General features: G+C 34.5%; 2 protein-coding genes across 2 annotated transcripts in view; one reads left to right on the top strand and one right to left on the bottom strand.

Moving 5' to 3' along the window:
• The window catches only part of RAB5A (RAB5A, member RAS oncogene family), a 30,164-nt gene extending 3,673 nt beyond the window's left edge, over positions 1–26,491 (top strand). The window contains exons 2-6 of the mRNA XM_028517939.2: positions 678–932; positions 17,737–17,888; positions 18,199–18,321; positions 19,828–19,921; positions 23,339–26,491. Coding sequence (XP_028373740.1) covers positions 770–932; positions 17,737–17,888; positions 18,199–18,321; positions 19,828–19,921; positions 23,339–23,454 — 648 coding nt within the window. The 5' untranslated portion in view covers positions 678–769 and the 3' untranslated portion in view covers positions 23,455–26,491. The remainder of the gene's footprint in view (positions 1–677; positions 933–17,736; positions 17,889–18,198; positions 18,322–19,827; positions 19,922–23,338) is intronic.
• Positions 24,889–26,896, bottom strand: part of PP2D1 (protein phosphatase 2C like domain containing 1) — a 37,020-nt gene continuing 35,012 nt past the window's right edge. Inside the window, exon 4 of the mRNA XM_036031650.1 lies at positions 24,889–25,765. Within this exon, the coding sequence (XP_035887543.1) occupies positions 24,966–25,765 (800 nt within the window). The 3' untranslated portion in view covers positions 24,889–24,965. The remainder of the gene's footprint in view (positions 25,766–26,896) is intronic.

Genomic DNA, 26,896 nt, shown 5'->3' with positions numbered 1-26,896 from the left:
TTAGGTTACCTGGGTTTGAAACTCTGCCGCAGCTCTATCATAGTAACTGTGTGACCTCAGTCAGGTTACTTAACCTCTCTGTGCCTGTTTCCTCATTTTTTAGGATTGTAATTATCTAACTTTATAAGATTGTTGAGTGACTGACTATGTTAACTACCTGGCACAAAGTTGAGGGTTTTGGGGGTTTTTGTTTGTTTGTTTGTTTGTTTTTAAGGTTTTATTTATTTATTTTGAGAGAGGGGGGAAGGGAAGGAGAAAGAGAGGGAGAGAAACATCAGTGTATGGTTGCCTCTCACATGGCCCCTACTGGGGACCTGGCCCAAAACCCAGGCATGTGCCCTGTCTGGGAATTGAACCGGCAACACTTTGGTTCTCAGCCCATGTTCAATCCACTAAGCTACACCAGCCAGGCCCAGAAGTTGAGTTTTTAATAAAGTTCAGCCTAAATTTTTTTTAGAGTTCTGAAACTTAACAGCATGATTTTAGGCTCAAATCTTAATGCCTTTACGTTATTTTATTACAAAGGATTTAATGAATTAAACTAAACATCATTCAATGCCCAGTAGAAGTTATAATTGTCATACAATAATATGTTATAGGCAAATTTACTGAATTGATTAATATATTTATTTTGTATTACTGACTTGCATATTTAATTCCTATTTGTTTCTTTACAGGTTTCTTTATCTCCAGAAAGAAAACATTGACACCTTGCATCCTGGAAGTTCATTTAAGAGACTGAAATTAGGGACTTCTTTAAAATTTGGACATGGCTAATCGAGGAGCAACAAGACCCAACGGGCCAAATACTGGAAATAAAATATGCCAGTTCAAACTAGTACTTCTGGGAGAGTCTGCAGTTGGCAAATCAAGCCTAGTGCTTCGTTTTGTGAAAGGCCAATTTCATGAATTTCAAGAGAGTACCATTGGGGGTGAGATTTTCTTTTTTTTTTTCCCCCCCTTCTTCATTTAATTGAATTGTACATTGCAAAAAAGGTTTTGCAGTTCCAGGTGTGATGATGAAAACTTAAATAGGTAACAGTGAAGAAAAGAACTGTTCAACATACCTCACGCTTTAAAACTTACCTTGATTCTTATTAACATCTTTCTACATTTTGATTTTCTGGTTATTCTCAAGATGGTTGTATGAGAGCTAAAATACAGATATAAACATGAGTAGATTTAATGTCCTACTATCTGCTGTCTATTTTTTGATAATTAGAAACTTATTCAAATTAATACACGTGTGTGCTGAATTCTAGTGGCTTTAGAATAGTAAAGGAATTAACCTTAAAGTCCTAATTCTAAATATTACTGGACTATTTGTAAAAATAAATGAAATTTTATTAAAGTTGTTTAAGAATGCTCCTAGGGTGACGAAAGAGAAAAAGTGAGTGATTATTGGAGAGAGACATGAAACGAAATGGGACCTGAAGAGAAAGGTGAAAAAAGAGGGGGGGAGAAGTGACATAGGCACTGCATACAGTTGTGGTACAACCAAAGTGAGGTGAAGGCAATATGTAGGATAAAGGGAGACAACGAACAGTTCAGTATAGTTAGAAGAAAGGAAATTAGATAATTGAATTAAATCAAAGAATTCACAACTATTATATGTAGTGGTGGGACAGAATCAGAGGAATCACAGCTTTAAGATTCACAATAAAGTCAAATTTTTGACATATGTAAGACATATACCACTGGTATATGTAGCAGCTTCTTAGAATCCATCTTGCAGAAACATGATTTTATGCTGTGTATTTAATGTATGTTCTCAGGAAAGTACTCTTGAGAATTTTATTCACAGTTTCAGACTCTTCCAGCACGATAAATTACAGAACTCTACTACCTCCTGGCTTTTCTCTACATACAGGAAATAGACTAAATAAACAGTATTCTCACTATAGTAGACTCAGCAGTATAATAGTATTTGTCAACCTCTTATGTTTGTATAACTGTTACAGTGTTATATTGTTTTAGTGTTGCATGTTTTTATAATGGGTAAACATCAAAAATGTCCATATCATGGAGCTTTTATTTGGAATCAGAAAATCCTAGTACTTAACTAAAAATTTAATGAGCAGTATATTATACATTGTTTGTTAATACAGCTAACTGGCCCACATAGTAGGAAGAGTTTTAAAGACTGCTAGGTCATGTCCACCTACCTTTAACTGGAGCACAAAGTTATTTTAACTGGTTTCTTGGCAAGTGATTGTCAGTGGCAGCATTTTCCAAAGTACATATGTATTCTAAGCTAAATACCTAGACCATATAGGTTTGGAACTTAGGATATGCTGCCTTCCCCCCGTTTCACAGTACACATATTAAAGTAATAAAAACACTGAAGTACTGTAGTAAAGAACTTAATTCCTTGGAAAGTTTGCTGGAGCCTGAGGAGCCTCAGCATAGAAGTTTTATCTTGGATACTCTGAGCATCTTTTAAGTATATTTTTTCCTAATGACATCTCAAGAACGTTTAAAAGTAAGATTTAATCCTATATGAGTACAGCATAAATACAGTTCTTCTCTAGTGTATGTGTATATGTTAGATTAGATTATACCAATTAGATTGTCTGCATTTTTGTTAATGAATTTTCCAAAAGGTTTTTTTTTTATTCCTATGCATAAAGCTTCCTTAATATTTTTACCTGTACAAATCAGTCTTTTCCAAATCAACTTTAGAAAGAAATTACATTCAAATTTCTATGTTACTGACTATTGGACAGTGTTTCACTGTGTTGACCACATATTAATATTTCCTGGAGGTATGACAGTACCATTATAACCTCTTGTTCTTTTTGTTTTTGAAGGGGGAGTGGGGTTTTTTTGTGTGTGTGTGTTTTTTTGAGATATAATTGACATGTAGCATTCTGTAAGTTTAAGGTGTAAGACATGTTTTGATATGTTTATATGTCAAAGAGCACTGTTCTTTTATGCTCTTTGGTAACAGCTCTTCACCTTTAGGGACTATAGTAGATTCTAAGCATTCAAAGATTTCAGGGTTTGAACTATTTAATAAATGCCACGAAAGGTTCTTAACTTGTAAGTAATACGTATTCTAGTTTTGGCTAATGTGTGGGAACAGTTACCTAGCATGTAAACCTGGCCATATATTTTGCATTTCTTGTGTTCTTTATTTTTTGCTTGTTTTTATCTAGTTACATTAGTTGTGGCCTGAACTTAAAGTTTTTATCTCTGTGTTTTAAGGTAGAAATCGTATGCTGCACTCTTGTGTATTCTAGAACCTCATACATGAAGAATAGCGAAGTTTCTGCCATAGTCTGTCTGGCTCTTCTAAATATGATAGCTTGATTTAAGAATCCATGTTGACTCACCACACCCCACAGCCCTGCCCTTTGATTCTGTAGCACTCAAAATGAGATTAGCTAGGTAGGTAGTGGGTTTAGCCCTTTGGGGAAGTCTAGTTTATTCGTAGGGGTTTAGAGTCTGCATGACATTTATGTTCCTTTTGGTTGTCTAGGAGAAGTTTAGCAAGGAGAATTAGGCACAGAGGGTTTTTTTTCTTGCTGTCTCATCTGGAGGCTCAGTAGCTCTGCAGTAAACACTTTCTAGATGCTAGGAATACCATCTTTCTCTTTATACGTTAATACCTGAAGATTTCAAAGATTTCTAATGAGTTCCTCTCGTCAAAAAAAAGTGTTGTTTTTACAAATAATTTGCATGGTATTTATAAAAAAATGGATCTTCAGTGTAAGGCAGAACAAGGTCGAAATACAGAATGAAACAACAATATGACTGTTTTCATCCAACTCTTTTTTTGCTTTAGAGAGATGATTTGATACCACGATTTAATTTTATATGCATTAATCATCAAAGAAATGTTTTACGTATTGTGAAAGTTTAGGTTATGGAACTGTACTTGAGAATATCGACAACATTCCTCTTTCTGGCACTATAATTTTTTAGCTTTAGTTAGTTCTCGAAAGAGTGTTTGCTACCTGTTCCAGAACTATTTGCATTACCTGAGAACTCATTAAAAATGCAAACTCCTATGTTGAACCAAAATACTGAGGTGGGGCCAGTAATTTGAAGTTTTAGTACACCTTCCAGTTGATTCTGATGCATGTTAAAGTTTGAGAACCACTTCTTTCTGTGTTCTGAGTAGTCAGTATTACATTTTCGCTAAAGTTGTTCTCCCACAAATGGAGTCATTGCTTTTTTTTTAACTGTTGTTTTTGTAGGACTTTAAAAATAATACTGTTCATCCAAATACTCCAATTTGAGAATTTGGTACTGGTTTTATTGCATATTACCTATATCTCTTTGCATGGAAACCCCTTTCTATGGATCTGGTAACTTGCTAGGTCTCTTTAGTAAGTGTGGTCCCTTGTCTATCCCATCAAGGATACTCTGCCTTGTCACTACTTTAAGGGAGTTAGAGTATCCGTAGTTTTCAGTTGTTGGACCAGTGCTGCTCCCCTTTGTTGCCACAAGTAATCAAGGACTGATTATGCACTAAATTTAAAGAAATATGTACCTCTTTAAAGTTACTTTCAGCAATCACTAACTCTTACAAAGTATTATTTCAGGGTTTTTACTGGAAGAACAAAATTCATTATACTTCTGCATTTAACATCCATCTGATTTCCTCTGAGGGGCTAGTAGGACTTGTTTTTCTGTTTATACACAAAAACAGCTAATGGGAAAAATTATTGTTAAAATTAAGAGAATCAAGGTTGATTTCAAAGTTATTAATGCATTCTTATTTTATTACTAGGACTTTCTGAAGAGTAAATTATTATAGTTAAAAAAGTACAGGATCTTGTATTCTTATGGCTTGGTTTTATTTTTCGGTTTTAAATTTTTTAAAAGATTTTATTGACTTATTTTTTAGAGAGAGGGGAAGGGAGGGGGAAGGAGAAGGAGAGAAATGTTAATGTGAGAGAGAAGGTTGTCTCTTGCATGCCCCCAGTGGGGGAACTGGCCTGCAAGCCAGGCATGTGCCCTAACCAGGAATCAAACCAAGACCTTTAGGTTCACTGGCTGGCACTCAATCTACTGAGCCACACCAGTCAGGGCCATGTGGTTTGATTTTAAATTCTAGCCCTAGTTCTTAACAGCAATCTTAGGCAAGTCATACCCAGCTTTGTTTTTCGATTTATGAAATGGAAATAATAGTACCTAACTTGAAAGATCTTTTTGCAAAAATTAAATGAAAATGCATATAACTGTTAGCACAATGCCCAAGCACAGAGTAAAATGCTTATTAACACTACCCTGACCACCATTACTTTTTCCTGAGTCATTTTTAATCACTGATGATATTTTTGTTATATTGTTCATGACATGGCATTATTTTGGAATCATGGCTGTCCTCCCTTGTGCATAGCATTTGGTTTAGCATTTGACAGTGTTCAAGAATGTTCAGATTTTCATCTCTTAAAAGGTAGTTTCTCATCAAGAATTAAAGAACAGCCCTGGCTGGTGTGGCTCAGTGGATTGAGCACCAGCCTGAGAACCAAAGGGTCACCGGCTTAATTCCCAGTCAGAGCACATGCCGAGGTTGCAGGCCAGGGCCCCAGTGGGGGATGTGCAAGAGGCAACTGCACGTTAATGCTTCTCTCCCTCTCGGGCTCCTTCCCCTTCGTAAAATAAACTAATTAAAAAAAGAATTACAGAAAAAATAAGATTTTGAAAACTATAAGCAAGTAGTTCCTAAATTTGAGCTTTCCTAAAAATAAAGTTTTTGCAGATTCATTCAAGTATGTAACATGAGCATTTACAACTAAGTCTCTTAAAATTCTGTATGCTAAATTCTTACTATTTTTCTCCCCCTTTACTGGTTTCACCAAAATGGTTAATCATATATATTACATTAAATGTATGTCGCCCACATCAACTAAGTTATTTGTGGAAGTTTTCTCGGAGGGAGACATTACACAGTTAAATAGAATACTATATGTATTCAGATATCAAAGTTGCTTTCTAAACTGAGAAATAAAAACCAGCCAGAAAATTTTAATTTGAATAACTCATGTTTTTCCTGTAGTAAACTTTTTACTATTGCCCTTCACTTAACTAATCTTCAAAAAGATTTGTTTGTATACTTATAATCTTTGCATTTATTTACTTGCCTTTGTCTTTTTGCATCTGTATGTTGTTTTCAATTAAAATTACTTTTGAGGAAGGACAGAAAACGTAGAGACAACCACCACCAGTGTATGTTTTTGATTTGTGAGAAAAATGCTTATTGAAACATTCATTGTCTGATACAGCAAGAGTTAGAACTTGTGGAAGTTAATCTTTTGGTTTTAAGTGAAAGGATATTATCTTTATGCATAATATTTCCTTTTAGAAAGTACATAATCCCATATTTGAGATAGATTATATTACTCAGAAAAGTTGGTAGAGACTTTTACTAATTACCATTTAAAAATAATCTTTCAATAATCTTAATACCAATTCTCCAATATTCTAGATTAAAATGTGATTATATGCAGCTACTTAAACATTTCTGTGAATTAGGAGACAGCTTGGTTCTAGTCCTGGTGTTAGTCCTTTTATAAACAACCCTTTTTACACATTTTAAGATAAGCAGATTAAGCTAAATAAGGATTTTTCTAGAGCCAACTTTCTTTTAAAGTGTGTACTCTCTCCTCCATATTAAACAATGTAATCAATACAATTTAACCTTTTTTTTTTTGCTCTTAAAATTCATTTCACATTTTGGGATCAGTTTTGGTCCTGTCTCACTTAATTCATTGATGCTCTCTGGTGGTGCTGAAGTGTTTCAAGCTATTTGGTAGAGTGATTTTGCCAGTTAGCTCTAGCTATAGTGAACTACCTCTGCTTTTGTAGATGTTGTTCAACTGACTTGAACTGCTGCTTTTATTTGGCTACGTACAGGGAGTTGAATGGACTTAGGAGGTGGTTTTCAGGCATCTCATGGGTTGCAGTCAGTGCTGGGGCTAGAATCATCTCAACATATCTGGTAGCTAATGCTGGCAATTGGTTGGGGCCTCCACTGGAGCTGACAAGAACACCTACAGGTGACCTCACTACCTGGCTCGGGTTTCTTCACAGTATGTTGTCTGGGTTCAAGAATGAGTGTCCCAAGAGTACCAGGTAGAAGCTGGAAGAGTACCAGGTAGAAGCTGGATAGTCTTTTATGACTTGGCCCCAAAAGTCACATAGCTAGGTATATTCTAGCCACAAACTCAAACAGGTTCAAGAGAGTAGTTTGTTTTCAGCGTCATAAGAAGAATGTGTTACGAGAAATCTTGTTGCAGCCATACAACAGGATTGGAAATAAAATGTTAGAAATACAGTCTGCCAAACTTCTCCCCATGTCGTTTTATGGAGAGCATCCTCATTTTTCTTGACTAATATTATTCCATTGCATGGATCTTATCAATATATATTTAATTCAGTTTTCTAGTTTTGGATATGCACATTGTTTTGTTTGTTTGTTGTTGTTTTTTTTTGCCTCCTAACAGTGCTGCAGTGAATAACTTAATTCTTAGTTATTTCTCACATATTTCAAGTATTTCTGTAGTATAAATTTTTATAGGTTGATTGCCCTGTCAAAGGTTATATACATTTGTAAATTTGATAAATTTTTCCAGACCACCCTCCAATCAGCAAAGCACAGAATGCCTATTATCATATTTTACTAACTCAAGATAAATATTATAGTTGTAAATCTTTGCTATCCTTATATGCAAATACATTTTTTATATTCAATTTTCCCATGGTGAGGTCAGACATCTCAACATTTTAGAGCCCATTCATTGTATTTCCTTACTCTGTGAACTGTTTATGACTTTATGATATTTTATATAGGTTAATTTATAATAGTAATATTGTATTCCATTTTATTTCCCAATATCTCTGAATTATATTCATATTTTATTAAATGATCTTTATTGTTTTAATCATACCCTTATTGTTGGACAGTTAGTGTTTATATTTTTTGTTTGCTCTTTTAGGTAATCATGTAATAGTGTAGTTTTTCCCCCTTTGGACTTATTTTTATAGATCAATTTCTAGATGTGGTACTAAACCAGAACTAATTTTATCTAATTATTGTGAGATCAAAAGGATTTCAGTCTTCATCACTTTCTTCCTCCCGTGGAGGTGCTCCCAATTTGGGGGATTATTGCTTGGCATAGATAATTATATTTTGAGACTACAGGTTTCCTGTAATTGTTATTACTCTGGGGTTAGAGGCTTCCCATCTCCTCTCCCTTCTTTAATTTGCCTTTTTTATTTGTGTTGTAAAATTCTCAGGTATTAGAACTCAGCAGATAGGCTTATTGCTAAGCTTTAAAGAGTCACTTTCAAGGTTGGTAATATTTTAAAGGTGCAGGAGATTCCCTTGAGGTCTAGGAAGCATTAAGTGCTAGGTTCTTGATACCTTAGAAAAGGTATCACTAACGAGAAGGGAGAAAGCTTCCTTTGCAAAATAGCCTGGACACTATTCATGCACATTATCTTTGATTTTCTATAGTTTGAAAATGATATTCTTAGATGTGGGTATTTTAGTATTTTATCTTTCTTGGTATTCTCTGAGCTTCCTGGATCTGTAGTTCTTCCTGGGATATTCTGTTCCTATCTTCTCTTTATATTTTCAGTTATAAAAGTGTTAAGGCCTGAGAGTCTCTCCTTAGCTGTGTCTAGTCTTCTAATGAGCCTGTCAAAGGTATTCTTCATTTCTATCAGTGTTTTGATCTCTAGTATTCTGTTTTGGTCCTTTTCTAGGGTTTCCATCTCTCTGCTGACATTGTCTATCTATTCTTACATACAGTCTTCTTTAGCCATTAAAGCCATTATTACATTAATCCTAGTTTTAAATTTCTAGACCAATAATCACAACATCTCTTCTATGTCTGGTTGTGAAGCTTGCTCCAATCCCTTCAGACCATTTTTTATGCCTTTTAATATGCCTGATAATTTTTTGTGCTAGTTGGATATAATGCAGTGGATAAAAGCAACTGCTGTAAATAGATGTGGTGGAGCACTGTGGAGGGAAGGGAACCATTCTGTAGTCCTATGATTAAATCTGTCCTTTTAGTGAGCCTATGTGTCTCGACAGTAAATCTCACAAGTGTTTGTCAGGTGTTAGATGAGACAGGATGGTTAAAATCTGGAGTTAGAACTTTTCTTTCTCCCATATGGAAGGCTAGAACTGGCTGGAATTGGGTATTACTTCCCCCAGGTCAGTTAGATTCTGATAACACCCTAGCAGATTACACTCAGATTAACCAGTTTCCCTGAGGGCAGGCCTTGTTAAGAGCAGAGGATCTGGCTTATTTCAAAATGGGTCCTTTCTCCTCGCCCTGGCAGAAACACAGGAGGATTTTCATTTGACATTTAGTGTGAGAACCTGGTCAAGTTCCTAGAGGTAAAACTCAAAAAAGTATGGTGGACCCCAATGTGACTGGGTCAATTGCAGTTCAGGTGTTTCTCCCCCAGCCCTGGTTTCATCAGATTTCTGCTCTGAGATGTGCTTTTTTGTATCCACCTGCCTGTTTCTCTGATTTTAAGGGCAGCAAATTGCCTTGTGACCTCACTTCTCTTAGAGATCCAAGGTGATTTGTTGGTTTTCAGCTTGTTAAGCATTTTATTTGTCAGGATGAAGTGACTTCTAAGGTCCTAACACTTGGAACCAGAAACAGAGTTGATTTCCTTGCATGTTACTGGAATTTAATAATATTCAAACTACTTAATATAATACTCTCTTGTCCATAGATAAAATGTCTTTCATAGACATATATCTGTTAAAGCTAAGTTGATTTTATTAATTTTTTTCTCTGTCAATATTGGGGGGCGCTGATACTAGTTAATGACTTCTAATAACCTCTCCCCTTTCTCACATGTCTTTACCTTTTTTCTTTGTAATGTGTATCTTCATGCTACATCCCATTTCAGTATTTGTTACATCTTTTTTAGATAAATCCAGTCTGGTGAATAAAGACTTTATAAGGATGTGCCTTTGGTGTGGTAAATACAGCCTCTGAGTCTTGAAGGTTTATCAGTTCATTTCTAGAGTGATCAGGTTTAGGGCTCTAACTTAATACTAACCAAACTCAGATTCCTAAGACTTACTTATTTTTCCCCCAGGTGATTTGGGGGCTATGTTTATTAAAGCTGGTGACAGTAAAACAAGGAAGGGCTTAGGGTAGAAGAAGCAACAGGAGAGAGCATAGGCAGGGCTGCTTTGGATCTTCGGAAAAAAATGAGTGTAGGTGGGGCTGCTTTGGCTCCCTGAGAAGTCAAAGAAAGGGGCGCCTTGGAGACAGGTTCAGGGTATTAGCCCAGGATGAGTTGCTGCTGCTGCCTATTGCTCCCCTGGTTGCAAGTCTGTGGGATCCCTTAGAGTTTAGTAGATGCACGCCTGAGAGGGAAGAAGAAGGGGAAGGGAGAGGCATGGGCATGCTCCTAGGACGGGGAGTGCACCCTAAGACTAATTTTAAAGAATTTGCATTAATGTAGTACCAGAAAACTATAATGATAATGTTCAGTTGGTGCCATGTAACCAGTATGTCCTGGTTAGTGAATTCCCTTAGGAGAGTTGGGTGTACTTTTAGAGTAACTGTCAAGCTGTGATAGTACACACACACACTCACTCACTCTCTCTCTCTCTCTCTCTCTCTCTCTCACTCTCACTCTCTCTCACTCTGAATTCTCTTACTCTTAGAATATTTCTCAAAAAATTACATGAAGTAGTCTTACAGTGTTGAAGAAATGATTGTTATTCTTCACCTCATTTTACTTGGCTTTATGCAGACTCTTTCCTGTGTATCGTTAATAGTTCCCAGGATTGCAGTTCATTTGGCAACAATTACCTTTAGATGTTGCTCAGTGATTTTCATTGTGGTAAAATATGCATAATATAAAATTTATGGTTTTAACCAGTTTTAAGTTTACAGTTCTGTGGCATTAAGTACATTCACATTGTACAACCTCACTACTGTCCATCTTCAGAACTTTTTCATCTTTTCCAACTGAAACTCTACCCAAACAATAACTCCTGTTGTCCTCCACCTCTGCCCATGACAAATACCATTCTACTTGTGACCATGAATTTGGCTCTAGGAACCTCATGGAAGAGGAACATCAAATATGATACATCATATTTGTCCTGTGGCTGGCTTATTTCACTTCGCATCATGTCATCAAGGTTCATATTGTAGACTATCAGAATTTCCTGCGTTTTAAGGGTAGAATAATATTTTATTGTATGTATATACCATATTTTGCTTATCTGTTCATCCTTTGTTGGGCTACTGGTTTCCTTCCACTTTTTGGTATTGTGAATAATGCTGCTCTGAACATTGGTGTACAAATATCTATTCAGGTTCCTTTGTTTACATCTTTTGGGATATCCACCCAGCAGCGGAATGGCTGGATCATATGTTTAATGTTTTTGAAGAATCTATACCACTTTCCACAGCAGCTGCACCATTTTACATTCCTACCAGTAATGCACTGGGGTTCAATTTCTTGCTATTTTTGCCAGTTGTTGTTTTTTATTATTTTGCTAATAATTGTCCTGATGGATGTCTTTGTGGTATTGATTTGCATTTTCCTGATGATTAGTGGTGTTGAGCATCTTCTCATGTGCTTCTTGGCCATTTATGTATCCTTTTTGGAGAAATGTCTACTAAAGATTTTTGCCCGTTTTTTAATTGGGTTCTTTGGGGGTTTGAGGTTGCTGAGTCGTACAAGTCCTTCTATATCAATCCCTTATCAGGTGATACTGATTTTTTTTTTTAAAGAATGAATCCAATAAGATAGATGTTTATAGATCGTCTCATAAGATGGATTTACTTTTGGGAATTTTGCCATCTTTTTACATATTATGTAGTAAATGTTTTTATCTTTTTGCCAGACTTTTGGAATATTTTCTGTTTGGGTTTAGTCACATGTGTATGCTTTCTAATGTAACTCTTCCCTGAATATGTTAGATATGTGGGGTTGGTCTAGTCTACTTTGCTGCCATAATTCACTGGGTACTCCTATATACACATGTAATTTTAATAGGTGATAAAAGTGGCCTTAATTTTTATTTTGCCTCTTGTCAGTGCTTACCATCATATATTCTTCTCTACAATTTTATCATCTGCAGTGAGTGCTCATGTGTCTGAGAAAAGTCATTATATTAGATTACTGCTATTAATACTCACTTTCTCAGTAAACCAACTTCTAACTTTACTGATAACTTTGGTACCTGGTTGTTGATGCTGCTTAGTCAGTTCCTACTATCACTTTTCCTTCTTCTTTTTAAAGATTTTATTTTACTTTTAGAGACAGGGGAAGGGAGGAAGAAAGGGAGGGGGAGAACCATCAATATGTGGTTGCCCCTTGTATGCTCCTAACTGGGGACCTGGCCCACAACCCCAACATGTACCCTGACTGGGAATCCAACCAGCAACCCCTTGGTTTGCAGGTCAGTACTCAGTCCACTGAGCCATACCAGTTAAGGGTATTAATTCTTCTTGATCCAGTACTCATCATGAAGTTTGATCCAGATCCGTCAAACTCTTACTGAATTACTTGGCTCTAAAAACCTTTGCTTTCCCTACACATCACTTCCAAATTATGTCGAACTTGAATTGGATGATCTCAAGATCCTGATCTACTGAGATCTTGAACAGGGACCTTCCCCTCTATAGCAATTTATATTTTTAACTTTCAGTTTTTACAGGGCCTCAAATCCACCACTTTTGATAGTTTTACATAGGGGAAAACAGTCATGATTCAACTATGGTGACACTACTATTTTAATTTTTTTTCTTTTCTGTGCAAAATTTTCCATTTGTGTTTTTACATAGGTGAATTTTTTTACTTTATGGCAGTTAAATAGGTTATAACCATTTGTGGTTGGTTAAAGTTGCTACAGTATTGGTGTAGTTATATTTTGAGTGCTAAAATTTAAATAGGTCTTTTTTTTTTTTACAACCATTTTTAAATTGCTACTTAATATTTACCAAGCCCAGTGGTGTCTTTTCATTTATACATTTAGGTTGTTTCTGAATTTTTTTGGTACAGAACATATTGTTCTCCCTGCCCTTCCCTTTATACCATCTTTTGAAAATTCCATGATATAATAGATCAACAAGTAACAGCATTTCATGGCTTTGCCTGGTTGACAAAATTATTTCCAAAACAGTTCTATACCATCACCAGCAGTGGGTGTTTTAGCTACACTTCTTTGGTAAGTTAGGAGATAAACTTAACATTTTTGCTGTGAAGATGATTTCGTTGATTACTAGTGATACTGACTTTTTTCTGTGTGTATTCCTTTTGTGAATTTTCTTTACAAATTTGTGTTGCTTTTGGAATTTTTTGTAAGATTTATATGAGCTTCCCACATATTAAAAACTAATCTGTTAACATTCATTGTAGAGAATTTCTTAAATATATTCTCTCCTGTGTTATGGGTATATAATACATATCTTGCAAACCTAGTCTCAAATTTCTGTGTACTTAAACCTCATAGTCATAATACAGGATTTTTGGTTACTTCTAATAAAGTAATTCTATCAAATGTAATAAATAGTTAAGGGTTGGGGTGGTATTGATTCCTTGGTTTTTCTCTTTTTCACCTTTCTGTGTAATTCATGTAGAATCATTTTAGTTGTTAGTTTAAACTTTTTTTCTTAGTTCTTGGCCTTTGGCTAATGCTATTGATTTGCATAGTCTTTCCCCTGCCTACTGTTTTTGCAATGTCTCCTCCTTGCTTATTATTTATTAAGGTCTTAACACATTCTGGGCTTGTGGTATTTGGAGATTTAACATTTACAATTTCCGGTATTGTCAGATGACCCCCAAGGTCTATGATTTAATAATTTGTAGTTTTGCTGGGACTGAACTGTTAGGTACTTGCTGCAAGGCTTGCAGATAGGAACTGGTTGTGTAGCTCAATGAGGGAGCCTATTAGACAGGCCAGCACCCGCATCTCAACGCAGCTTTGTTTTTCTCTACTTGTCGTCGCGTACACAGTAACTCTCGAAGTGATAAAAGCTGTTTCTTTGTGAAATATGGGCCCGAAAAGAAAACCAACTGCTAGTGCTGGTGATGGAAGTGAAGAGAAAATGAAGAGGTCTAAGAAAGTGAATGTTCTTAGCCAGAAAATAGACGTTTTGGATATATTAAAGTGTTTTTGCAGATTCAGGTAAGTTTGTGGTTGGTTAATGTTGCTACAGTATTGATGTAGTTGTTTTCTGAGTACCAGAATTTATTTTTTTATAAACGACTGGTAATGTATTTTCAGAAGCACTAAGGATCTGAAGATGTCAGCTCTACTTCACTGCATTTTATGGAGAAGTTAAATGCTTTAGTAGTGTTTGAAAACTTGAGAACTTTGGGGAATCATGATGGTCTTGCAGTATATGTTTATTATAATACTGGGTTATTCTATTCCCATAATGTATGTTCTTGTGGCACTATAACATTTTAATTTTGCTTTTAAATTCTCACCCAAGGATGTTTATTGACTTCGGGGTTGGGGGGAGAGAGGGGAGAAACATAGATCTGTTCTTCCATACTGGCCCCAACTGGGGATCAAACCTGTATCAGGTGTATGGGGTGATGCCCCAACAAACTGAGCCACCAGACCAGGGCTAATTGTTGTAATATTTTTTGATGTACCCTAAATCTTACTTCCTTGGCCTCTGACATTGGTCTTTTTCTCTCCCAAAATTACACTGTCATCATACCACATGAGCAACAGTATGGTGTTACCAAGTTATAAAAAGGTTTTTATGGTATTTTGTTGGAGATTGTATGAGCTATATAATACCGTACTTGGACATGTATGATGTGCTCCTGTGTATAATATGCACCCTTATGTTTTCCTCAAAAATTTGGGCCAAAAGGTGTGTATTATATATGGCAAAATATGGTAGCTTGAGTAGAGACCTTTTGAAATGTCTATTTTTTCTCATTTGGGAACTGTGTATTGCAAATTTTAACTGAACTAGCCCGGAAATATAGTTCCACATATCGTGTATGAACTTCTTTTAGCAAACATTTTGAACATTTATGTGGACTGGAATTTATATTAGATGTTGGAGAAGAATAACTAATAGTAATTTCTCAAAGAACTTTCAGTCTGAGAAAACAAGATAATATAATCTTTTTAAAAAGATTATAAAAAGTGTGAAACATACTGTTGCACAGGGAAGTCTGGGAGCACAGAGGTAGGAGCTGTTAAATAGTATGGGCTGAAGAATGGTTTCTAAGAGTAATTGAGTGAGTTGATTGTTCTTGTTCTTTGTTAATATGATTGAGATCCATTCTTCTCCCAGCATGATACTGAAAACCTGATTATTATTATATTAGTGTATGGTAAGGCTGTTGACTTTGATCTGTCCTAGCCAATTTAAAGAACTCGTTATTATCTGTATAACATTAGCTGCTGCCTTTGGATTTTCATGTCAGTCTTGTCTCTTCCAAATAATGTCTCTTTCCCATATTTTTTTACTTTTTTATTATATGGATATCCCAGATAATGTTAAATAATTTTGATGATGTACTTTCTTGTTTGGTTTCCAGATTTAGAGATACTGCCTAAGAGCTTTGCTATTAATCAGAATGCTGATTTCAGGCTTAAGGATGGAGTGGACACTTGATAAATTTTAAGGGAAATGTTTTATGTGTATATTAAGAACACATGTTGACTCTAATACCCTTTTTAATATATTTAAATGATACACAGTTTTACAGTTTTTCTTTGTTTAGCCTACTGGTGTAATAGCTTTGTATTTCTGAAAGAATTTCTATTTGAGCATGGGTTGTGGGGGTTTTTGTTTGTTTGTTTTTTACTGTATTCGTTGGTGTTTCTTTGCCTGTATTTTATTTGTTTTTGTACATGCATTGATAAAAAAGATTGGTAGCCTTTTGTGATACATTTAACTGGTTTGAGAATCAGATCATGTTTGCTTTAAGGCAGCATTAACTAATAGTTATTTCCCTGAGCCTAGAGTTGACTTATGAAAGTGGTTTTTACTACCAGTAAAACCACTTTGTGGTTATTGAAAAGAGAAAATAAAGTCTGAATTGCAAATTATAACCCAATTTTTTTTAGTTTGTATCAAAATTTACTTGAGAAAAAGCTTGTATTTTGTGGTCCATTTCTTTTACCCCCTTTTATTGAAAAGGGGTTGTCTTAGAGGGTAAATTTTAAGTGTTTAAAAATATTTTTTGATTCTAGGGGAGAACCATTCATGAAAGTGAAAAAAAAGTTAACATAGTGCTTTCTTGATATCTTGTATCATAAATACAGGATTTTATGTGTTTTTTTTTTAAATTATTTTTAAAGATTTTATTTATTTATTAGAGAGGAGGAAGAGAGGGAGAGAAATATCAATGTGTGGTTGCCTCTCACATACCCCCTACTGGGGACCTGGCCTGCAGCCCAGCATGTGCCCTGACTGAGAATCAAACCTGCGACCCTTTGGTTCGCAGGCTGGCCCTCAGTCTGTTGAGCCTCACCAGCCAGGGCATAAATACAGGATTTTAGAAAATGAGTGTTACTGCTAATGTTGTATGGTAAAAGAAGTTTGAATTAGAGTATATTTTAAATATGACTACTCTTGTGAGAATTCATAGAAATAATTGCATTTGCAAGATTAATAACAATTCTGTGCCAATTTGGGAGGAGTTGAAGACTACACCTTGAGCTGAAAGTAAAAGTGAGAAGCATGCCAAGTTAACATGAATGATAGAGCTGCAAGGGTTTAACTACCAAAGTAAACAAAGGAACTATAAGATATAGTTACTATTGGCCAGTGTGCTGCTAAAAATGGCTGTATGTAGATCTCGTTCATGACTATCTTTAGTGCAGCTAGCTACAGTTAAACATTTACTCCAACATGTAGTATTTTAAAGTTAATTGACTTGATTATAACCTATCTTTTTATAAAAATCTATGTATCTCTTCATAAGTGTCCATTGCAATGTCTCTACTGATGTTAATTATTGTAGATCCAAGAGAATTATTTGTGATAAGTATTTTACTTTATATTGTTCTTATGAAGCAATTCAGAAAGTAAGTGATAAAGTAATATTTTGTAGAATTTGACAGCAACCTCTTGATTTTAAAAGCAAAGATATCATTACAAAATCATTTTTTTCTTATTGTTAAAATCTGAGAGGAGATGAAAAGGTACAAATCTAAAAAGTCCTATGGCAAGCGTGGAAGAGTTAATATTGAATCTGTATTTAGCAAATTAAGTCTAGATTATAATAACTATAAAATTAAAGGTGTAAATGTTTTGAAGGAATAATAACAAAATATATTGATTTAGTGATAATAGACTGGGACTGAAACCCCAGAGTATGCCAGTAAAAATCAAGAGAATGGAGCAAGGGGGCATAGTTTGGCAATGTAGATGATAGTTATGGGTATGCTGAGTTTTCCCCCATTTTCCAAGAATTTTAATAAATATATTTCTTAAATTGTTTTTACAGTTTTAAACTTATAATTTGTAAGACAGTTTAAGAAAATACCAAGCTTATTTATTACAAAAAAACTTTTAAGAGTGTAGGAGAAACTTTCAAAATAATTTTATTATAAAGATCATATGTATTTATGATCTTAATAAATGTAAAAGCATGTATATTTAGCTTTGAAGCAGATCTTTCAAGTATTTAAAGCCACTGTTAAATGTGTTTATGCAATAATATATCAGGTTTACAGGTATTTTCCATTTTATGAAAATATTACAGGGGAAATGATAAACTTACTGCACATATTTTCTTTTTCAGCGGCTTTTCTAACCCAAACTGTGTGTCTTGATGACACAACAGTAAAGTTTGAAATATGGGATACAGCTGGTCAAGAGCGGTACCATAGCCTAGCACCAATGTACTACAGAGGAGCACAAGCAGCCATAGTTGTATATGATATCACAAATGAGGTAAGTAGAAATGCTTGATATAACGAAACTAGTTTGAATATCCATTTTTGATATTCAGAGTTTTGATTGGAGTAAAGATCTTTGAAAATTTTTGTTTTGATAGTCAAGCATGACATTTTCTGCCAAACGCTTTTGAATTAGAGAAGCTGATTTTTAAAAAGAAATGTAATGAAAGTGTCTTTAATAATATAGTCCCAAGAATTTTTTAAGAGTCACTTTGGACAGTCTTTAAAGCCTTGTCTCACAAAGCTTTCCGTAGCCATTTTTTTTTTTATTTGTGCCTCAAAATGGTTGTTTGTTTGTTTCCCAGGAATCCTTTGCCAGAGCCAAAAATTGGGTTAAAGAACTTCAGAGGCAAGCCAGTCCTAACATTGTAATAGCTTTATCTGGAAACAAGGCTGACCTTGCAAATAAAAGAGCTGTTGATTTCCAGGTACGTTGAATTTAACTTTTATTTGAAGGCATACATTTATTGTAAATTTTATTCTGTATCTACACTTGGATTATAGTTAATTGGTTCAAAACCATGCCAATAAGAGAATATAAAATTTATTAAACAAACGTGATATACTATATGTAATAAAAGGCTTGTCATGATAAACATGAATATTTAAAGGTTTACATAATTGTAATATATAAAAATTCAGATTTTGTTGACCTAAACAATTATGAAATAAATCATTGTTTACAGTTATTGCAGAAATAAATAAAAGCCAAATGTCTTCTACCCTTCCTTCTCATCCTTTTCCTGTTTATCTAACAATATATTTATCAACATGCATATGCATACCCATATATACCTTACACATTTGTGGTACACATAAACCTACACTCATGTGGTTCTTAAAAGGGCCTTCAAAAGTGTTCCAAAAACCCACTTTGTATGTTATCTAATATAGCTAACTAGGAATGGTCCCTGGTGTAAAATAAGGAAGTACAATAATTTAAAATAAAGCAAATACCCTAGTGGCTTAGTTGGATGGGGTCATCCCCATGCACCAGTGAATGCATAAATAAGTGGAACAACAAATTGATATTTCTCTCCCCCTCTTCTCTCTCAAATCAATAAGTAAGAAATAAAGCAAATGTCTTTAATTAGACATTTTAAAACTTCTAGTTTTTTGTTCTTTAGCTTTTCTACCAGAGGAGTTCGGTTGTGGCTATTATATGTATAATATCAATGATGCGATTTTTTTTTTTAATTTTTCAAAATTTTCTGATGGCTTAAGGGAAGAAATAGTTGTTCCACCCATTAGGTAGTAAGCTGAGCACACACAGTTCATTTGATACTGGTGACAACCATCTGAGACAGTTACCTCCCTAGCACAGAGTGGTAAATAGAGCACCTGTAGTCAAAAATTGCACTGTCGCTTTAGAGTTCAAAGGAACCTCATACCTCATTGTTTGTCAAATGGGAAAGGTAATTGGTTGCTCTTCACAACAACAGCTGTGAGCATCAAAGGCAATAATAATATATATAAACTGTAAAGCATGAAAAATTAGAGTAGTAACACAGTTTTCAAAGGAATGATTCATGACATATCCAAAATTTAAATGTTGCTTATAGAAGTCATTTAGAATTTATATGAGTATCATTTAGTGATTGAAGCCATGGTTTCCCTTGGACTTCTTTGCAAATAATTAGCATAAGTACAATTGTCCATTGAGATCAAAGAAATTTTTATATTTAGAATAGGCTAAATTTTTCCTTCTCTGGAAAGCAGATTTAACATGGGACTGGATTAATCCAGTCTGGGATAGTATAAGAAGTAAGGCAAAAAGAAAACTACACAATATTCTAACCTTTGTTTTACCTTAATTATTGGTTACAGGTAATTAATTGGAATAGTAATAAGGAAGCCTCTTTTAATAACAAAAAATGCATTCGCAGGTGTAGTATACGCAAAGGATATATCTTATATTTTTGTTCTGTAAACAGGAAGCACAGTCTTATGCAGATGACAACAGTTTATTATTCATGGAGACATCAGCTAAAACATCAATGAATGTAAATGAAATATTCATGGCAATAGGTAAGATTGACTTTTTTTTCAAACTGTAAATACAGGCAAAACAAGTTTATACATAGGACATTTTTAGTTTGACTTTTTAAAAAGTTATTGGATTCTTTTTTTAATGATTCTACAACTATTTTAGATTCATTTGACTAAGTATTCATTACTTTATTAGTAATATTGTTAAATTTGATTATTACCTATTAGGTTATAATACTTGCAATTTAGTTTCTTCTGAGTTGGAAGCCTGAATTCTGAGCTGATAGATTTCCTAAAGATTTCACTGAGAAATTTGAATAAATGTGTTTTTTTCTATTAGGTTATACTTTTTTATATAAAAGGTAATAAACTCAGAGCCATATTTTTCAATGCAGCATGTAGGCATAATGAGATTTTTCTCACTGACCAATAACAGTTTTCATCTCATGCCCTGAACAGAGCACTAATTTTTTCAAGTTCTTTTGAAATCATTGATGTGTAAGTATACAGATGTATAAATTATTTTAATGCAAATATTGCAGTAGAAAGTTCCAAAGCATGAAGCACAGAGGGAAAGGGAAAGCAAAACAGCATCTATGCTTTGTATGAGCTCAGTGGTCACGTGATCCTGTGCAGCCCTCTTACCTTTCCTTTAAGGTACTTTTAACTGATGATGACTGCTAGTCCACAGTTGTTGAATTAGGTGATGAAGTTGGAATAGTAACAAAGAGGTTTCCTTTTGTCTAAAACAAAAATAAAAGTATTTCTTTTGACCCTTCCATTAGTTTTAAGGCGAAGATTTATAAGAAGGGTCTATTTAGGTGGCTCTCACAGTTTTCTGTCCACTACACACTATTCAGGTGCAAGCACTCTTCTTATACCATAACATTTTTTTATTACACAGTAGTGATTAACTGGGTGTCCACATTCCTGTCCTCAAATAAGGAATACTCTTTTATATTGAAGTCATAACAGATTGACCAATTTGAGCTGATTCAGAGGCTAAAGAAACATCATTAAAAGCTGCAAGTACTGTCATAATATCTTTCACTAGATGAAAGAGTTTAATGATGGCTCATTTAGGGCAAAAAGTTGCCTGTTTATTGTATAAAATATTTTCCTGAGAAACTCAGGCTTGCAGTTATTAGGGAAATGCTAGCACATTTGCAAAGAATTGTTTGGCAATATGTTCTTTTTATAAAGGGGATGAGTGACACCCAGAACTGCACCTGAAAGTTTAACAGGAAACAACATGATAGGTCCTTCAAGTCAAGCTGAACTTTAAACCTTTCTGGTGGTTTTTAATTTGTATTTTTTATTCATGTGTTCTAGGAAGGTCATTTTTCCAGTCAGAAAATAGCCTACATACTACAGCTTCCAATTATTTTTCTGAAATCAGAACATTTCTTTCCTTGAAAGAAATGGAAATGCCATTTCTTTTACTAGATTATAACAAATAAATCACACAGTGTACTCACATTTTTACTTTTGATGACTTCCCAAAGGGAATACTTACTTCATGGGAGAGTCTGCAATAAATTTATTGTCTGCTTTTCATTGTACAAGGTTATGAGAGGCTTCTTTTCTTGCCTCTCAAAAATACATATATACAGAATACAGTTTATACATAGGGCATTTTTCTTGCTTCTATGTATATCTTGCTTCTTGTATTCTTGCTTCTTTTCTTGGACTTGATCTAGGATTTTTAGTTTCTCACAGTTCATCAATTTAGGGACACATTGGTAACCTGCAGTTACCCATATACAAAACAGTACTGGTTTCACTTTGGTAACATTCAATGAGATATGAGACAGGAGACAACTTCTTTTGAGATCCACAAAATGCATTTTAGTTTATCACCACAGTAAAAATTAACCAGTAGAAGCTAAAAAGTTCTTCATTGCAGTTTATTTCCATCAGCTTCCTGATTTCACTCATACCTAATTACAGGTAGCTCTTGAAGAAGCATGCTAAAGTGAAAAATGTTCTCTCAGTCTTAAACCTAACTTGGTATTAACTATAATAAAGGTTATAGTGCTAGTCTACTCTTTATCCTACAAGGCTTTGTGAATACAGTTGACTGGAAATTTACCATTTCATTACCATTTATAACACCATCTTTAGAACAGTTACTAGAAAAGTGGCCCAAGGTAATGGCTTTTCTTCCCAGACCTCATTGGTCTTGGTCCCAGATCCATTGGCCATTCCAGCATCTAGAATTCTAAAGATGGTTACAACAAATAAAGGATAAAAGATCCAGAACACAACCGGGCATATCGATTTGAAGTAGAGCATGTTTAACTTTTGTGTAAATTGAGCCAAGGCTGAGGTTAAGTTGGAGTCTTACTATAGTAAGTAGTTTCTGCCCAAAAGTGATAGAGACCAGTGTGTCTAGCCACCCTTAACAGTCTGTACTCTTAGAGATGTTTAACATTGAATGAGTCTAGCACATCAAGGATCTTCAGATTCCAAGCGGGCAACATCTAATCAGTAGGAGCTTTGCTCCAGAGAACAGCATTAGTTATCCTGCTCTTAGCAGAGTAAATGCCATTAAATGCTGGTTGAGGGGCAGGCCATGCTCATCTGACTCAAAATTGGGAAAAAGTTTTTTTTGAGAGAGCCTGAGAAACAGTCTCACTTACTAGGTAGAGTTACTGTTGAATCAGATTAGTATTCTTAATCAGCCACAGAAGAGAAAAGTGGTAGGTATTTGAAAGGTGAAGTCTGTAAGCCAGAAAGAAAATACGAGATGTGATCTGTCATAATTTTGAATAATAATTAGGTATCACAGTAGAGGAAAATTTCTTCTGGGGTGATGGTAATGGTATTTGTTTATATCTTGATTTGTTCCAAAAAGTGTTTGTGGCAGTCCAAAGAACACTGATACAAGTTGAGCTGCCCTTACAAACACATTTATTAACTTAGAGTTTTTAAAAGTAATGATTATGAAGTAAGTACAACTTTCCTGGTATTGCTAAGTGAATCTATGTAAAGAATTTACTATAGTTCTAGTCAAGTTAAGTTTTAATTGTGTGTCGGCAACTGGTCCCCATTTACCCTTTCATCAACTCACTACACTCCCTAAGGACAGTGACCAATGTTTTGATATTTAATAGATACTCAGTAAAGATTTGGACAGAATGGACATATGGTGCCCTTGACCAGTGTGACTCAGTTGGTAGGGCGTCATCCCACAAACCAAAAGGGACATGCCTGAGTTGTGAGTTTGGCCCTAGGTCGGGGTGCGTACACTAGGTAACCATCCAGTTAGTGGTATCTCTCCCTCCCTCCCTCTTTCTTTCTTTCTTTCTTTCTTTCTTTCTTTCTTTTAATGGACATGGTTATGTGATAACTTGAGGATAACCTAACTGGAAAGGAAGATTATAAATAAGCAGATGAAAGTAATTGTAGTATGAATATTCTAATTATGTTTATTTTAATAATTTAATCTCTCAGCTAAGAAGTTGCCAAAGAATGAACCACAGAATCCAGGAGCAAATTCTGCCCGGGGAAGAGGAGTAGACCTTACTGAACCCACGCAGCCAACCAGGAGTCAGTGTTGTAGTAACTAAACCTCTAGTTTGAACCCGCTGGAATATTCTTCTGCTTCTTAAATATTAACGGTGGAATTGGAGCTCAGTATGACTTCCAAAAGAAGAGACTTATAATAGAGTCAAGTTTCTAATACAGAATTATTTTAAGTGTTTTGAACTTAATTTTTAATAACATGCATGTGACCCTCTGACTAATGTTTCAGCAGTAGAAGGGGGAAATGAGAGCTGTGTGTACACTTGTTTCCTTGGAAGGTTAGGGGTAATCATTTCTCTTCACCAGGGATATATATAGGCAAACGACTATCTGAACCTACAGTTACCCAGCCAGATCTACGAAAAAGATTTCAAATTTAATTTGAGATTTTCAGAAACATTCTTTTTTAGAAGAAGGTTCTAAAGATATTTATGCTTAGCTATGGTATACAGGCAACTGGTAATTTCTTACAGTATCCGTATTTAAAGTGTACATTCCACATTTTAGAAAATTAGCCACAAGAAAACAGTCCCACATCTTTAGGACAGAGTAAGGAATGAGCATTAGTGGCATTTAAATTGTAGACAGTACTGTTATTTTAAGTGGGGTGTAAAAAAATAAAATGTTAACCCCATCTTGTTTTAGGAATATGAAAGCTGATAAATGCATTTTAATGGGTAGTGTTTCCTTCAAACGTGAGCTCTTCAACAAAAGTGAAACAAACCAGGTGTCTGTAATTTCTGTTTAATCACTGCGGGCCATTATATAGGTTTAGTTGTTTGGGGGTATGGAAAGGGCTTTTGTTCCCTTTGGACATGATATAGTCAATGCACTAACAATTATGTACATTCAAACTTGATTATTTTAAATTCGAGCTGTACTGTAAATAGGGTACTGCATTGTAGTCTCCATCCATTTACTGCTTTTCTGTAATATTTAAGAATTGCTTAAAAGTATACAAAATGTACAGTTACTAAAACAGCTAATTTTTCCCTTCTTGCCCCCTTTCAGTGGAAGGGGCTTCAGTTCCTACATGGCTAGAACCATGATAAAACAATGTACCAGTAATTTGTAGCATACGTATTGCAATATATGTTAGTAACAATCTTGCAGCCTTGTTTTCCAAAGTTCATTTTATCTGGATCAGTTCGGTATATTGCACTAATTGTTTTTGGTATTTTCATTATATGAAATCTACCATGTGTCAGAGATGATTTAATCTATTTAAGTGTTGAACTGCTAGCAAAACTTGTATATTTACAGTACTTCAGAATTAGTAAGGAAAACGGTTCACCAGTGTTTAGTTTTATATTGAGGTGCCCAGGTTGGAATAAAGTGGTATAAAAAGCAAGTATTGGTTTTTCTCTCTTTTTTGGCATGAAACAGTGAACATATATAAATGGTATTATGTAACTTAAAATCTGCTTTTATATTTTCCTAACCACATTCTTAAAAATGATTTGTGTGGTATTGATGTATTATTATCCTATTATCTGGTTCATTGAAGAAATTGTCTTTATATTTTTGTATTCTGGATAATCAGAACTTTTATCTTTTACTTCAGAAACTGATACTCACTTCCACTGAGAAGTATGACCATAACTGTAATGTTGTCTCTGGAGCCAGCCATTAAAGCAGCATTTACAAGTTCATGGCTGATATACTCAGCTGCATCTTCATAGAAACTATTAGTGCTTATTTTTTCTTTTTCACTTGAATCTTTTGGTACACTGTCTACATGTCTGTCAGTTTCTTCCTTACTGCAAGGATCACGATTAGTCATTTCTGGTAGAATTTGTGCATTTCTAGGATCACGAGTGAAATATTGAGAATATTTTGAATCAGATATACGTTCTTCAGAATTTTTACTTGACACACATTCTTCAGATTTACGTTGAAACAATACACGGATATTACTGTCTGATTTAGAAATTCTTGGTTCATTGATTGGGATAAGCAGAGGAACTTGGGTTGGTGAAGATTTTTTGGGGATGATGGAATGGTATGTTTCTTGAAACACTTGAAACATTGTTATTGCCAGTGCAGTGACTTGCTTGTTATCCAGAACTTCCCAGAGTCCATTAGTAGCTAAAATAAGGAATTGACATAAATCATCTATAGGGACAGAAATAGTTTGAGGTGCTGGAATAATGAACTTTTTCAGTTTGGGATTTCCATGAAATCCAAGTCCTCTTGTAGTTTTTATTTTTCCTTCTAGGAGCCCATATGGTTCATTTGAACTAATTATTGCTCCATTCTGAAGTACTCTTCCTTTTTCGTCTATGTTTTGCATAGTGTGTTCTTTGGTTAGGCAAAACCCATGCCCATTTCTGCATAAGACTGCTTGCACGTTACCTAAAAGATTATTAGAAAAAATTGAGGTAGAGATTTAATAACCAATTGTGTCAAAGTATTCTGTTAACTTTATTAAGTCTATGTTTCATTGCATAAACCAGTATGTGTAATAGTGATATCATTAATTGGATGATTTATAGTAAGTCAGACTGGGAAGCCAGTTTATTCCTTATTTTAAAGCAATTTAGTGTTTAAAATACTGCATTTAGTATTAAAATAACTAAAATTATAGATGCTGAAAAGTCAGATTTGTTTATGAAACCACTTCCAAATGTTACTTATTTTGTAGAGCCAAGAGTTTAACTTTTTTATAACGAACATATATTCCATAGAGCAGACATTTTTAAATGTTTAAGTAAATACCTTTTCATTTAAAATCATAAACCTTGAATTTTTTTTAAAAAGTGAAATTTGGTGATTTTATAATTGGTAAAAGGTAAAAACTGAATATATGTTTGGGTGATGAAAAAATTAAAATACCACTGTTAATGTCAGTCTTGCGAGGTTCCTGATGTGTATGGCTAAAAAGAAATCAAGTCACTTGCCCCTGTGAAGAAAAAACTATGTATTATTAATGTATTAAGTGGTTAATAGTTAGCCATCATGAAATTAAACCTTTTGATTGAAAACTGAAATCATAAAAGTTGATTATAGTTAATGTTTCAGATGAACCTGTTATGTGTGCTTCATTGAAATCTTAAGAAAATAAACAATGCTCTGAACAGATTGAGGGGTGGTTTTACCAGTACTTTCTTTGGTTTATAAAAAGATTTCTTTGTTAGGAAAACTAATTTTCTGCAAGTTTTGGGAACATAATTGTATATTCAAGCATAGTCCATATTTGATACAGAATCATTTATAAAAGAGTATTTAAATTCTGAGGTGGGGTTAATGATGTTTGAATATTATAATACCTTTGAGAATGACTGTTCCTGGAATAATGAAAATTATAGAATATTCGGTGCTGTACCCTAAATCAGAAGTTTGTTGCAGAGGTTCAAGCCTAAATCTCAAATTATTTTTTTAAGATTTTTTTTTTTTTTTATTTTTAGAGAGGGAAAGAAACATCAATGTGTGGTTGCCCCTCATGTGCCCCACACTGGGACTTGGCCTACAACCCAGGCATGTGCC

This window comes from Phyllostomus discolor, chromosome 7 (genome assembly GCF_004126475.2).
Source record: "Phyllostomus discolor isolate MPI-MPIP mPhyDis1 chromosome 7, mPhyDis1.pri.v3, whole genome shotgun sequence".
Lineage (NCBI taxonomy): Eukaryota > Metazoa > Chordata > Mammalia > Chiroptera > Phyllostomidae > Phyllostomus > Phyllostomus discolor.
Note: the sequence above shows the minus strand (reverse complement) of the source record. Positions and strands in the feature narration are given on the sequence as shown.